Here is a 12,831-nt window from a genome sequence, read left to right as displayed (position 1 = left end):
GTTGTCTACCCATCGCTGCCATAGCCACAAAATATCTCAGAGAGGTTCAACTTGCTTACTGTTTCTATATTTCACTCACCGCTCACAAAGATCACAAGTGGACAAACCAGAACAAAACCAGGCAAATTAATGTTTTTCCTGATGTGTATTCCCCCAGTGTGCATGCATGGCGGACACCAGACACACTTATTTCTGCCAGGAGGTATTTCTCGCAACACTGGCTGGACCACCGCCGCCATGTCACATCCTGCACTGCATAGTTCCGCCACCCCACACTGCGTGCCCAACAAATTTAAACTAACCAAACCTAACTTGACGTAACCTAGCTAATGACCCCCCTTTCCATTTGCGACGGAAAAGCAATACGTCAGTGCGTTGCATGGACACAAAACATATCATACAGCACCAAGGTGTTCTTTGCTGGGAGACGGGTGACAGTACGGAAAGATACGCCCCGGGGGAGGACTTGCCAGGCAGCGACACCCGGCCCCAACACTGACCCCGCAGCGTTTCTATCAATTTGCGATGCATATATATAGGGTTCAAAATGCATAGAATAATGACATCTAACCCATGGCTAGGGTGAGAAGTACCACAGTGAGATGGGCAACTCTGGACATGCCCGAGATATACGAGTTTAAGGGTATATGCCAATAGTTGTAAGTTATCCACCACACTACAAGACAACAAGAAGAACAAGGATAAATAGGAAGGATAAATAGGGATAACAGGGAAAAAAACACTAAATACAAATATATCAATACGAGATATATGAGTCTTAGGGTAAATGCCATTAGTTGTAAGTTATCCACCACACTACAAGACAACAAGAAGAACAAGGATAAATAGGAAGGATAAATAGGGATAACAGGGAAAAAAACACTAAATACAAATATATCAATACGAGATATATGAGTCTTAGGGTAAATGCCAATAGTTGTAAGTTATCCCCCACACTACAAGACAATAATAATAGGTACAAGGATAAATAGGAAGGATAAATAGGGATAATAGGGAAAAAAACACTAAATACAAATATATACTAAATACGAAATTTGAGTTTTAACGTATATGCCAAAAGTATTAAGTTATCACCCACAATAAAAAGAAGAAAAAGAAGGATAAAAATGGATAGATAAGAAGGATAAACAGGGATAATAGGGAAAAAAACACTAAATGAAAATATATAAATACGAAATTCGAGTTTTAACGTACATACCAAAAGTCATAAGTTATCACTCACACTTCAAGACAATAATAAGAAGAAAAAGAAGGATAAAAATGGATAGATAAGTAGGATAAACAGGGATAATAGGGAAAAAAACACTAAATGAAAATATATAAATACGAAATTCGAGTTTTAACGTATATACCAAAAGTCATAAGTTATCACCCACACTTCAAGACAATAAAAAGAAGAAAAAGAAGGATAAAAATGGATAGATAAGAAGGATAAACAGGGATAATAGGGAATATCATACTAAATGAAAATATATAAATACGTGATACGAGTCTTAAGCCAAATGCCAAAAGGAATAAGTTATCACCGACACTTCAAGGGAATAATAACATCGATAAAAAGAATAAATAGGAACAATAATTAAGGTCCCCAAACGCAATACACAATAATAACAGCAGAAATAATGACGAGCTTCACGAGTCATAAGAAATCCCTGATATCTCCCCGCCATTATTACCCCCCCGGTTCGTGCTCACCCAGGGTCTTCACGCCTCTCTGCCGCACCTCCGGGGAGTCATCGGCGCCGTGGGAAGGCCGCCATGGGGGAGGACGAGGCTAGAAAAGAAAGGCCTTTGCATGCACTCTACCAGCCGCCATGACACCGCCGCGCAACGTTGCCAAATCTCCACTCCTCACACTATGGTATTTACTCTTAACAACCACCCAGAACCATCAAGAACTAATGAATTTAATTAAAACTGTGAATAAATCGTAATATTGGGATGCATTATATAGTTTTAGGCTCAGACATTTGGATATATATGTGCCTCCGTATGACGATTTGGCACCATGATTTCTAGTCGCCGCTACAGTGGTGTCAAGTCTCCATAATTAGGCATCATATTTATCGTTATCTATTACCCACAGACATCAGAACTTAACTATTTTGATGGAAAATATGAATTAATGTTAAGATTAGGGTACATGAGATAGTTTTTAGGTGTGAAATTGGAATATATAAGTGGGTCAGGACGGAGATTTGGCACCATGATTCCCCGCCGCCGCTACAGGCTTCACAAACACCCACAACTTTGCCTTTTTCTCCCTATTTTAAACTTTCCAGGCAACTTTTACTTCTTTAAAATTTACGTTATGAATATTCTCTCTCTTATTAACCGCCTGACGTGAGATATAAGCCCAGTATTTTGCCATCTCGTTTTTTAACACTCTTGCAAACTTTGACTATTTTGCCCTCTTTTAAATCATCTAGGCCACTTTTCTGCCTCTTAAATTTACACTATCACTATTTTCTTTATTAATAATCCTCTAGAATGAAAATTAAGACCAGTTTTCCGTTAGTTCGATCATCCACAAACATTCACAACTCTGTCTTTTTTCACCTATATCAAAGCATCTACGCCATTTTTTTCCCTTTTTAGAATTATGTTATTAATATTCTTTTTAATTAACATCCTAAATCAAGCAATAACGGGATAATTGAGCCAAGCAAGTCATTCACAATTATCCCATTTTTCCCTTATTTTAAAGCTTCTAGGACCCTTTTATGCCTTTCAGATATCCACCATTAATATTATCTCTTTTAATAAGCATCTAAATCATATAAACAAGGTCTGGGTGGGGAAATAACACCCTTGCATAGTACTGGAACGTCAACTCCAAGCAAAATGGCGCCCTCTGAAATCACTTGCATTAATACACGGTCGATTTTTTTTCACCTATCGGGTTTTCAAAGACTAATTTTCCTCCTTTTTCCCAGTGCCAAGGGTTTTATATGGAGTGCCAATGGGAGGGGTGGTAATGTATTGAGTACCGCAATGATCTATGGAAATAACAGCGTCGTACCCCGCCAAAATTAAATAAAGTTCAATTATCATTATTTTCCTCTTTTTTAGGGTGCCAAGGGTCTTATATGAGGTGCCAGGTGAGGGAAATGCCGCTGTGAGAGATTTTTATGTTGGTCTTTGAATGCTCGGGGTGAACGCGTCCCGACCCGCGAAATTCAAATGTGGCGTCGGTCTAATTATTTCGCTAATTTGATGTTTCCAAGCTAAATCCTCCATGATATGTTAATTTTTAGTGATAGAATGGTGGAATTTACTCTATTCTCTCATATACTTGCTAATTTGGGCTCTGACATTACTTCCAATCTGGTTATATATGTAAATAAGAATATATACATCTTTTTCATATAAATTAACATTCTATCTTAATCTATGGTGATATGTTGAGACTTAGATGGGTATTATAAGACAATTTCGCTTCTCAAATCAGCTAGTTCTGTAGGTCAAATAGGGGGTCAGTCAGATTCTATTGAGTATTTCTTTAGGTTCATGGTACAGAGGAAGGGTCACACTACCACCAGGGTCATTAAACTACCCCTGGAAATGCCCACAACTCCTATGTCAAATGTGTGTTTCTTTAGGTTCACGGTACAGAGGAAGGGTCACACTACCACCAGGGTCATAAAACTACCCCTGGAAATGCCCACAACTCCTATGTCAAATGTGTGTTTCTTTAGGTTCACGGTACAGAGGAAGGGTCACACTACCACCAGGGTCACAAAACTACCCCTGGAAATGCCCACAACTCCTATGTCAAATGTGTGTTTCTTTAGGTTCACGGTACAGAGGAAGGGTCACACTACCACCAGGGTCACAAAACTACCCCTGGAAATACCCACAACTCCTACGAAAGCCTTGTCAAATATGTGTTTCTTTAGGTTCACGGTACAGAGGAAGGGTCACACTACCACCAGGGTCATTAAACTACCCCTGGAAATGCCCACAACTCCTACCAAAGCCTTGTCAAATGTGTGTTTCTTTAGATTCACGGTACAGAGGAAGGGTCACACTACCACCAGGGTCACAAAACTACTCCTGGAAATGCCCACAAATCCTATGAAAGCCTTGTCAAATAGGTATTTCTTTAGGTTCATGGTACAGAGGAAGGGTCACACTACCACCAGTGTCACAAAGCTACCCCTGGAAATGCCCACAACTCCTATGAAAGCCTTGTCAAATGAGTGTTTCTTTAGGTTCACGGTACAGAGGAAGGGTCACACTACCACCAGGGTCATTAAACTACCCCTGGAAATGCCCACAACTCCTATGAAAGCCTTGTCAAATGAGTGTTTCTTTAGGTTCACGGTACAGAGGAAGGGTCACACTACCACCAGGGTCACAAAACTACCCTTGGAAATGCCCACAAATCCTACGAAAGCCTTGTCAAATGTGTGTTTCTTTAGGTTCATGGTACAGAGGAAGGGTCACACTACCACCAGGGTCATTAAATTACCCCTGGAAATGCCCACAACTCCTATGAAAGCCTTGTCAAATGTGTGTTTCTTTAAATTCACAGTACAGAGGAAGGGTCACACTACCACCAGGGTCACAAAACTACCCCTGGAAATGCCCACAAATCCTATGTCAAATATGTGTTTCTTTAGGTTCACGGTACAGAGGAAGGGTCACACTACCACCAGGGTCACAAAACTACCCCTGGAAAAACCCAAAACTCCTATGAAAGCCTTGTCAAATGTGTTTCTTTGGGTTCACGGTACAGAGGAAGGGTCACACTACCACCAGGGTCATAAAACTACCCCTGGAAATGCCCACAACTCCCATGAAAGCCTTGTCAAATGTGTTTCTTTAGGTTCACGGTACAGAGGAAGGGTCACACTACCACCAGGGTCATAAAACTACCCCTGGAAATGCCCACAACTCATACGAAAGCCTTGTCAAATATGTGCTTCTTTAGGTTCATAGTACAAAGGGTCACACTACCACCAGGGTCAAAAAACCACCCCTGGAAATGCCCACAAATCCTATGAAAGTCTTGTCAAATGTGTGTTTCTTAAGGTTCACGGTACAGAGGAAGGGTCACACAACCACCAGGGTCACAAAACCACCCCTGGAAATGCCCACAACGTCTACGAAAACTTAGTCAAATGTGTGTTTCTTTAGGTTCAAGGTACAGAGGAAGGGTCACACCACCACCAGGGTCACAAAACCACCCCTGGAAATGCCCACAAGTCCTACGAAAGCCTTGTCAAATATGTGTTTCTTTAGGTTCATGGTACAAAGGGTCACACTACCACCAGGGTCACAAAACCACCCCTGGAAATGCCCACAAATCCTACGAAAGCCTTGTCAAATGTGTGTTTCTTTAGGTTCATGGTACAAAGGGTCACACTACCACCAGGGTCACAAAACCACCCCTGGAAACGCCCACAACTCATACGAAAGTCTTGTCAAATGTGTGTTTCTTTAGGTTCACGGTACAGAGGAAGGGTCACACTACCACCAGGGTCACAAAACCACCCCTGGAAACGCCCACAACTCATACGAAAGTCTTGTCAAATGTGTGTTTCTTTAGGTTCACAGTACAGAGGGAGGGTCACACTACCACCAGGGTCATAAAACCACCCCTGGAAATGCCCACAAATCCTACGAAAGCCTTGTCAAATACGTGTCCTAGGACCCCCAAATGTTTAATAAAATAACCCTTAATGTCTTTGTATAGGGAGTTAAGGGAAGCATATAATTAACTAGAACATTATTGCTTTATTTATGAGCATGTATAAAAATAGTAAGCTCTATAAGGTCCGTCAACAACCCCAAACTTGACCTTTACAAAAATACAATGGGGAGAGTTTGTGCCGGAAAAATTTATTGTGAATCTGTGTGGAGAGTAAACACACACACACACACACACACACACACACAGAGGGGAGGAGAAAGAGGAGGAATATGAGGAGGAGGAGAAAGAAGGAAGGAAGGAAGGAAGGAAAGGGAAGGAAGAGAAAGAGGAGGAGGAGGAGGAAGAGGAGAGAGAGAAGAGGAGGAGAGGAAGGAAGGAAGGAAGGAAGAGAGGAAGGAAGGAAGGAAGGAAGGAAGGAAGAGAAAGAGTAGGTTAGTTAGGAGGAGGAGGAGGAGGAAGAAGAGGAGAGAGAAGAAGAGAAGGAGAGGAAGGAAGGAAGGAAGGAAGAAAGAGTAGGTTAGTTAGGAGGAGGAAGAGGAGGAGGAAGAGAAGAGAAGAAGAGAAGGAGAGGAAGGGAAGGAGATGAAGAAGAGGAGGAAGACTCGGAGGAATAGGAGGAGAAAGAAGGAAGGGAGGAAGGAAAGGAAGAAAAGAAGGAGAGGAAGGAAGGAGGAAGGGAAGAAGATGAAGAAGAAGAGGAGGAAGAGGAAGAAATACAACATAACACACACACACACACACACACACACACACACACACACACCATCTGGGTATCACAATTAAGTCGAGCACACAATCAGACCTCAATGAATTACTACTATTACTATTTTTCATAATATTCCGTCGTCTCCCACTCGGACAGCTTAAAAACCGTCACCTTCTGCCGCGGAGTTGAGGCGGTGGTGGAGGAGGTGGAGGAGGCGGTGATGATGGTCCGGTGTTGAGCTTTCTCCCCCTCCACTTCGGTTTCTCCCTCTCCACCGGTAAAGGAATTCAAAATCGCACCCTCAACGCCTTCCGCTTCCTCCCCTTTCGAGTCCAGACCGAAGGGGAAGGTCGGGGAGGGAGGTGGAGGGCCGTCACCCCCAACGAGAAGGGCCGAGGAAGGCGGGGAGGGGTGCGGGAGGGTTAACGGAAGGGGTGCACTCTCCCCACCTCCGACAGCGACCACCACGCTCACCCCATCAAGTGACATAACCTCAACATCCTCCCCTGCCTCTATCCCTCCCCCAGGCCCCCCGGAGATGATTATACTGGTGTCAGGGGGTGCGGGGAGGATAGTCTGGGAGATATGCGTCGATAGGGTATGCGAGGAGAGCTGCTCTAGGGTACCAAACGCAAGTCCACACGCACCACAGCTAACTTCGTCCATGCCGCTAACCATCACCTCCTCCTCCTCTTCCTCCTCCTCCTCATTTTCCTCACTGCGTTTCTTGCGATGTTTCCGAGACTTGAGGTGGGTCGCGTACTTGCCCTGCGTCGGGAAGGACATGTTGCAGGTCAGACAGGTTAGGGACGAGCGTAAGTGGACTTTCATGTGGCTACGACAGTTCGACATGAAGCGGAATGCGCGGCCACACTCATCGCATGTGTACGGTTTGACCCCTGAATGTGTACGCTCGTGGCACTTCAGGTCATCCTTACGCACGAATCTCTTGTCGCACGTCTCGCAGATAAACTCCCGCTCGGATTTATGGATTAGCGAGTGCCTTTGCAGTCTCGAACGCAGCACGAACCTCTTATGGCATTCAGGACATTCATGGTTTTGCGCGTCCAGGCTTCCCGTGTCGCCGTGTCCACGCTCGTGCACCCGTAGCTCGCGCCGCCGCAAAAACGTTTTCCGGCAATGTTTACACTCATGGGGGCGGTCTTTCCCGTGCGTCCGGAGGTGTTCCTTAAGGCTGAACTTATTACCGAGGGTCTTGCCGCAGAGCTGGCATCGGAATTCCTCCTTGTGGCGCTGTCTGTGGCGTGTCAGGTTGGATTTGGTTGTCGTCTGAAACCCACAATCAGTGCAGTGAAACGCACGTTCGCCGGTATGCACCAACATGTGTTCGACGCGATGGCTGTAAGCGCGGAACTTCTTACCGCACACCGGACACTCAAACCTCCGCTCCTTCTCCGCTTTCGTCACCGGCACGCTCTTCACGGCACTCGACCCCATGGCTAGAGCACGTCCGACTATCCCGCCTTCCTTCCCGTCGACATCCACGCCATCCAGCACTAACAGACACTCCTCGTTATCCTCCTCATCAACATCCACATCCGGCTTCTTCCCCAGGCTCCTCAGTGTCTTGTTATACCCCAGGACAGTCTTCCGTGCGAGTCGCGTGAGTTTGGACATGAGCCGAAAGATCAGTTTGAAGTTCTCGTGGCACTCGGAACACACGACATAGCTGGGGAGCATCACTGACCCCACAGGCTGCCGCAGTGCCAAGGCGAGGAGGGTCAGCAGTGCCTCAGCGTTCCCGATTCTTGTGTATATGCTGATGGTGGCGCCCACACACCCGCAGGTCAGGCACGGCACCCCTGGCTTGAGGTCGTTGCTTGAAGGTGCCTGGAGTGTGGAGGGGAGGGTAAGGGTTAGGTTAGGTTAGGTCAAGTGGTTATGCTAGGTTAGGTTAGGTTAGGTAAGGTTAGGTTAGGTTAGGTAAGGTTAGGTTAGGTTAGGTCATGCTAGGTTAGGTTAGGTTAGGTTAGGTTAGGTTAGGTGGTCATGCAAGGTTAGGTTAGGTTAGGTAAGGTTAGGTTAGGTTAGGTTAGGTTAGGTTAGGTTAGGTTAGGTTAGGTTAGGTTAGGTTAGGGAAGGTTAGGTTAGGTTAGGTTAGGTTAGGTTAGGTTAGGTTAGGTTAGGTTAGGTCAAGTGGTCATGCTAGGTTAGGTTAGGTAAGGTTAGGTTAGGTTAGGTTAGGTTAGGGGGTCATGAATTTAAATAGCCTAATGTTTTGTAATTCTAAATGAAATGGTTTAGTTCACGATAGGTTAGGTTAGGTTAGGGGGTCATGAATTTAAATAGCCTAATATTTTGTAATTCTAAATGAAATGGTTTAGTTCACGATAGGTTAGGTCAGGTTAGGTTAGGTTAGGTTAGCTGGTCATAATTTTTTGGAGTTTTAAGTCTAATGTTTTATAGTTAGGTTAGGATATGTTAGGTTAGTTAGTATTAATAAAAAAATATCATTAACTATATTATGGATTAGGTCAGGTCAGGTCAGGTGGTCATATATTTAAAAAGCCTAATGTTCTGTAATTCTAAATGAGATGGTTAGGTTAGGATATGTTAGGTTAGTTAGTATTAATATAAAAATCCTGAACTATATTATGGATTAGGTCAGGTTAGGTTAGGTTAGGTTAGGTTAGGTTAAGTGGTCATATATTTAAAAAGCCTAATGTTCTATAATGCTAAATGAGACAGTTAGGTTAGGATATGTTAGGTTAGTTAGTATTAATAAAAAAAATCATTAAATATATTATGGATTAGGTCAGGTTAGGTCAGGTGGTCATATATTTAAAAAACCTAATGTTCTGTAATGCTAAATGAGATGGTTTTATTAATGCTTGGCTAAGTTTGGAGACACTTATTTATTATTATTATTATTATTATTATTATTATTATTATTATTATTATTGAGATTAACGTAACTTCACTAAATAGTAACTTAGCCTAAAAAATATGAAGAAAATCCCAGAAATCAATAAAGATGATGAAGATTGACGTTTTAACAGCATACGAGAGACACAGAGAGAGAGAGAGAGAGAGAGAGAGAGAGAGAGAGAGAGAGAGAGAGAGAGAGAGAGATAAATGATTCTTTTCTAACTTTTCTCTCTCTCTCTCTCTCTCTCTCTCTCTCTCTCTCTCTTTCCTTAAAAAAAAAAAAGAAATTCTGATAAAAAATTCATGAGAGAGAGAGAGAGAGAGAGAGAGAGAGAGAGTTCTTAAAATTACATTCCGGGTGTCATCCTCTGATCTGCTTCCTTCTTCCTCCTGCTTCTGCTCCTGCTGCTGCTGATGATGATTCTTGGTTCTGGCAGGTGGTTCTTGGTACCCTCCACCACCACCACCACCACCAGCGTCATCACCACCACCACCACCAGCATCATCGCCACCACCACCCCCAGTCATCTCGCCCTCTCCGCCGACACAACTGAAAGAGTGAGAAAAATTATACCTCTTGCAATACTAAGCTATGTAACGGAAGGAATGGAGTTGATGATCGGAAAATGTTAATAAATGAATGACTTATGTAATGAGACCAATATATATAGCAGGGGTGTGGAGTCGGAGTAAAAATTAACCAACACACACACACACACACACACACAGAGGGGAGGAGAGAGAGGAGGAATATGAGGAGAAAGAAGGAAGGAAGGGAGGAAAGGGAAGGAAGGAAAGGAAGAGAGGAAGAGAAAGAGAAGGTTAGTAAGGAGGAAGAGGAGGAAGAGAAGAGAGAGAAGAGAAGAAGAGGAAGAAACCAATATATATATAAGCTCACACTCAAAATAAAGACCTTAGTTAATACAATAATCAAGTATTCCTTATAATTTTCCCTGAAGTAGAAATTTTAAGGGGGCACCATTTCATTTTTTTTCATTATTATTTCATTATTTTCCTCTCATCATTAAAACACCAACACCAGACACACAGAGCTTATATAACATGATAATCTACTTTTCTTCATAAATTACCCTGATTCAGAGTCTATCACATACAGGGGTAGCGCATTCCAATTATGTACTATTCTGTTACAAAAAGAGTTCTTCCTTTTATCCAACTTTGATCTTTTCTTCAATATTTTCATAGGATGTCCTCCAGTTCTGCCATTTTCCCACAGCACAAAAATACCTTGGCATTCAGTTCAAAATCCATATGCCAGTTTCATTATTGCACGTGACACGGACGAATTAGTGAGAATAAATGACAACTGTGAGTGTGATTATAAAAGAAATAGTAATAGTTATAGAAGGTATTTAAAAGGAGGACAGTTCATCGCTCACAAATAGCTTTCTCTTCACGCGGGAAATAATAAAATATACCTTATGCTTCTCTATGTCAAACTGTTTCCTAAGTTCTGTTAGGTGAGTAAACCAGGTGAGTATTTAAAAGGACAGTTCATAACTCACAAATAACTTTCTCTTCACGCGGGAAATAAAAAAATATACCTTATGCTTCTCTACGTCAAACTGTTTCCTAAGTTCTTTTAGTTGAGTATTTAAAAGGAGGACAGTTCATCACTCACTAATAGCTTTCTCTTCACGTGGGAAATAAAAAAAATATACCTTATGCTTCTCTACGTCAAACAGTTTCCTTAGTTCTGTTAGGTGAGTAAACCAGGTGAGTATTTAAAAGGACACTTCATAACTCACAAATAAATTTTCTCTTCACGCGGGAAATAAATACATATACCTTGTGCTTCTCTACGCCAAACTCTTTCCTAAGTTCTGTTTGGTGAGTAAACCAGGTGAGTATTTAAAAGGACAGTTCATCACTCACAAATAACTTTCTCTTCACGCGGGAAATAAATAAATATACCTTATGCTTCTCTACGTCAAACTGTTTCCTTAGTTCTGTAATGTGAGTATTTAAAAGGACAGTTCATCACTCACTAATAACTCTCTTCACGCGGGAAATAAATAAATACCTTATGCTTCTCTACGGCAAACTGTTTCCTTAGTTCTGTTTGGTGAGTAAACCAGGTGAGTATTTAAAAGGAGAACAGTTCATCACTCACAAATAGCTTTCTCTTCACGCGGGAAATAAATAAATATACCTTATGCTTCTCTACGCCAAACTGTTTCATAAGTTCTTTTAGGTGAGTATTTAAAAGGAGAACAGTTCATCGCTCACAAATAGCTTTCTCTTCACGCGGGAAATAAAAAAAATATACCTTATGCTTCTCTACGCCAAACTGTTTCCTAAGTTCTTTTAGGTGAGTAAACCAGGTGAGTATTTAAAAGGACACTTCATAACTCACTAATAACTTTCTCTTCACGCGGGAAATAAATAAATATACCTTATGCTTCTCTACGTCAAACTGTTTCCTTAGTTCTGTAATGTGAGTATTTAAAAGGACAGTTCATCACTCACTAATAGCTTTCTCTTCACGCGGGAAATAAAAAAATATACCTTATGCTTCTCTACGTCAAACTGTTTCCTAAGTTCTGTAATGTGAGTATTTAAAAGGAGAACAGTTCATTGCTCACTAATAACTTTCTCTTCACGCGGGAAATAAATAAATATACCTTATGCTTCTCTACGGCAAACTGTTTCCTTAGTTCTGTTAGGTGAGTATTTAAAAGGACAGTTCATCACTCACAAATAACTTTCTCTTCACGCGGGAAATAAAAAAATATACCTTATGCTTCTCTACGGCAAACTGTTTCCTTAGTTCTGTTAGGTGAGTAAACCAGGTGAGTATTTAAAAGGAGGACAGTTCATCACTCACTAATAGCTTTCTCTTCACGCGGGAAATAAAAAAATATACCTTATGCTTCTCTACGGCAAACTCTTTCCTAAGTTCTGTTTGGTGAGTAAACCAGGTGAGTATTTAAAAGGACAGTTCATCACTCACAAATAACTTTCTCTTCACGCGGGAAATAAAAAAATACACCTTATGCTTCTCTACGCCAAACTGTTTCCTTATTTCTGTTATTTCTTCAGCCTTGGGCCAAGAGTGTGTCCCTCTAGGTCAGGGTCTTCAGGGGCAGGCTGGGCCATGGCCACGGCCACTCAGGGCCCGTGTGTAAACAATAAACATAAACAAAGGCCACGTCAGACAATTATACGGGACACTATTCAGTTATTTTTTTACTATATAGTCCTGAAAACACTATCAATCTTTATATATACAGGCCCACACATGAAATAAAGAACTTAGTTAATATAATAATCGAGTATTTCTTATAATTTTCCCAGAAGTAGCATTTTTTTAAGGAGAACCATTGATATAGTCCTCAAAACACTATCAGTCTTATATATATAGGCCCACACATGAAATAAAGAACTTAGTTAATATAATAATCAAGTATTTCTTATAATTTTCCCAGAAGTAGCATTTTTTTAGGGAGAACCATTGATATAGTCCTGAAAACACTATCAGTCTTTAAATATATAGACCCACACATGAAATAAAGAACTTAGTTTATATAATAAT

General features: G+C 41.7%; 2 protein-coding genes and 1 long non-coding RNA gene across 4 annotated transcripts in view; 1 reads left to right on the top strand and 2 right to left on the bottom strand.

The window, feature by feature from the left end:
* The window catches only part of LOC126993348 (ubiquitin carboxyl-terminal hydrolase 7-like), a 37,573-nt gene extending 35,691 nt beyond the window's left edge, over window positions 1-1,882 (bottom strand). The window contains exon 1 of the mRNA XM_050852411.1: window positions 1,717-1,882. The gene's annotated coding sequence lies outside the window, so the exon portion shown is untranslated. The remainder of the gene's footprint in view (window positions 1-1,716) is intronic.
* Window positions 1,883-5,749: 3,867 nt separating this feature from the next.
* Window positions 5,750-12,449, bottom strand: LOC126993346 (zinc finger protein 286A-like). 2 transcript variants are annotated; one of them, XM_050852408.1, is made up of 3 exons: window positions 12,289-12,449; window positions 9,627-9,825; window positions 5,750-8,237 (listed from the first exon to the last, which is right to left on the bottom strand). In XM_050852408.1, the coding sequence occupies exons 2-3, from the start codon at window positions 9,801-9,803 to the stop codon at window positions 6,504-6,506; spliced, it is 1,911 nt and encodes a 636-aa protein (XP_050708365.1). In that variant the 5' UTR covers window positions 9,804-9,825; window positions 12,289-12,449; the 3' UTR covers window positions 5,750-6,503. The 2 variants fall into 2 exon arrangements, with proteins under 2 accessions (XP_050708365.1, XP_050708366.1); XM_050852409.1 differs by having other exon boundaries at window positions 12,250-12,441.
* LOC126993347 (uncharacterized) lies at window positions 9,833-12,354 on the top strand. Its single transcript, XR_007747639.1, has 3 exons — window positions 9,833-10,756; window positions 11,140-11,846; window positions 12,218-12,354. It is a non-coding gene; the product is annotated as an uncharacterized LOC126993347 (long non-coding RNA).
* Window positions 12,450-12,831: the final 382 nt, after the last annotated feature.

Source organism: Eriocheir sinensis, unplaced genomic scaffold (genome assembly GCF_024679095.1).
Source record: "Eriocheir sinensis breed Jianghai 21 unplaced genomic scaffold, ASM2467909v1 Scaffold602, whole genome shotgun sequence".
Lineage (NCBI taxonomy): Eukaryota > Metazoa > Arthropoda > Malacostraca > Decapoda > Varunidae > Eriocheir > Eriocheir sinensis.
Note: the sequence above shows the minus strand (reverse complement) of the source record. Positions and strands in the feature narration are given on the sequence as shown.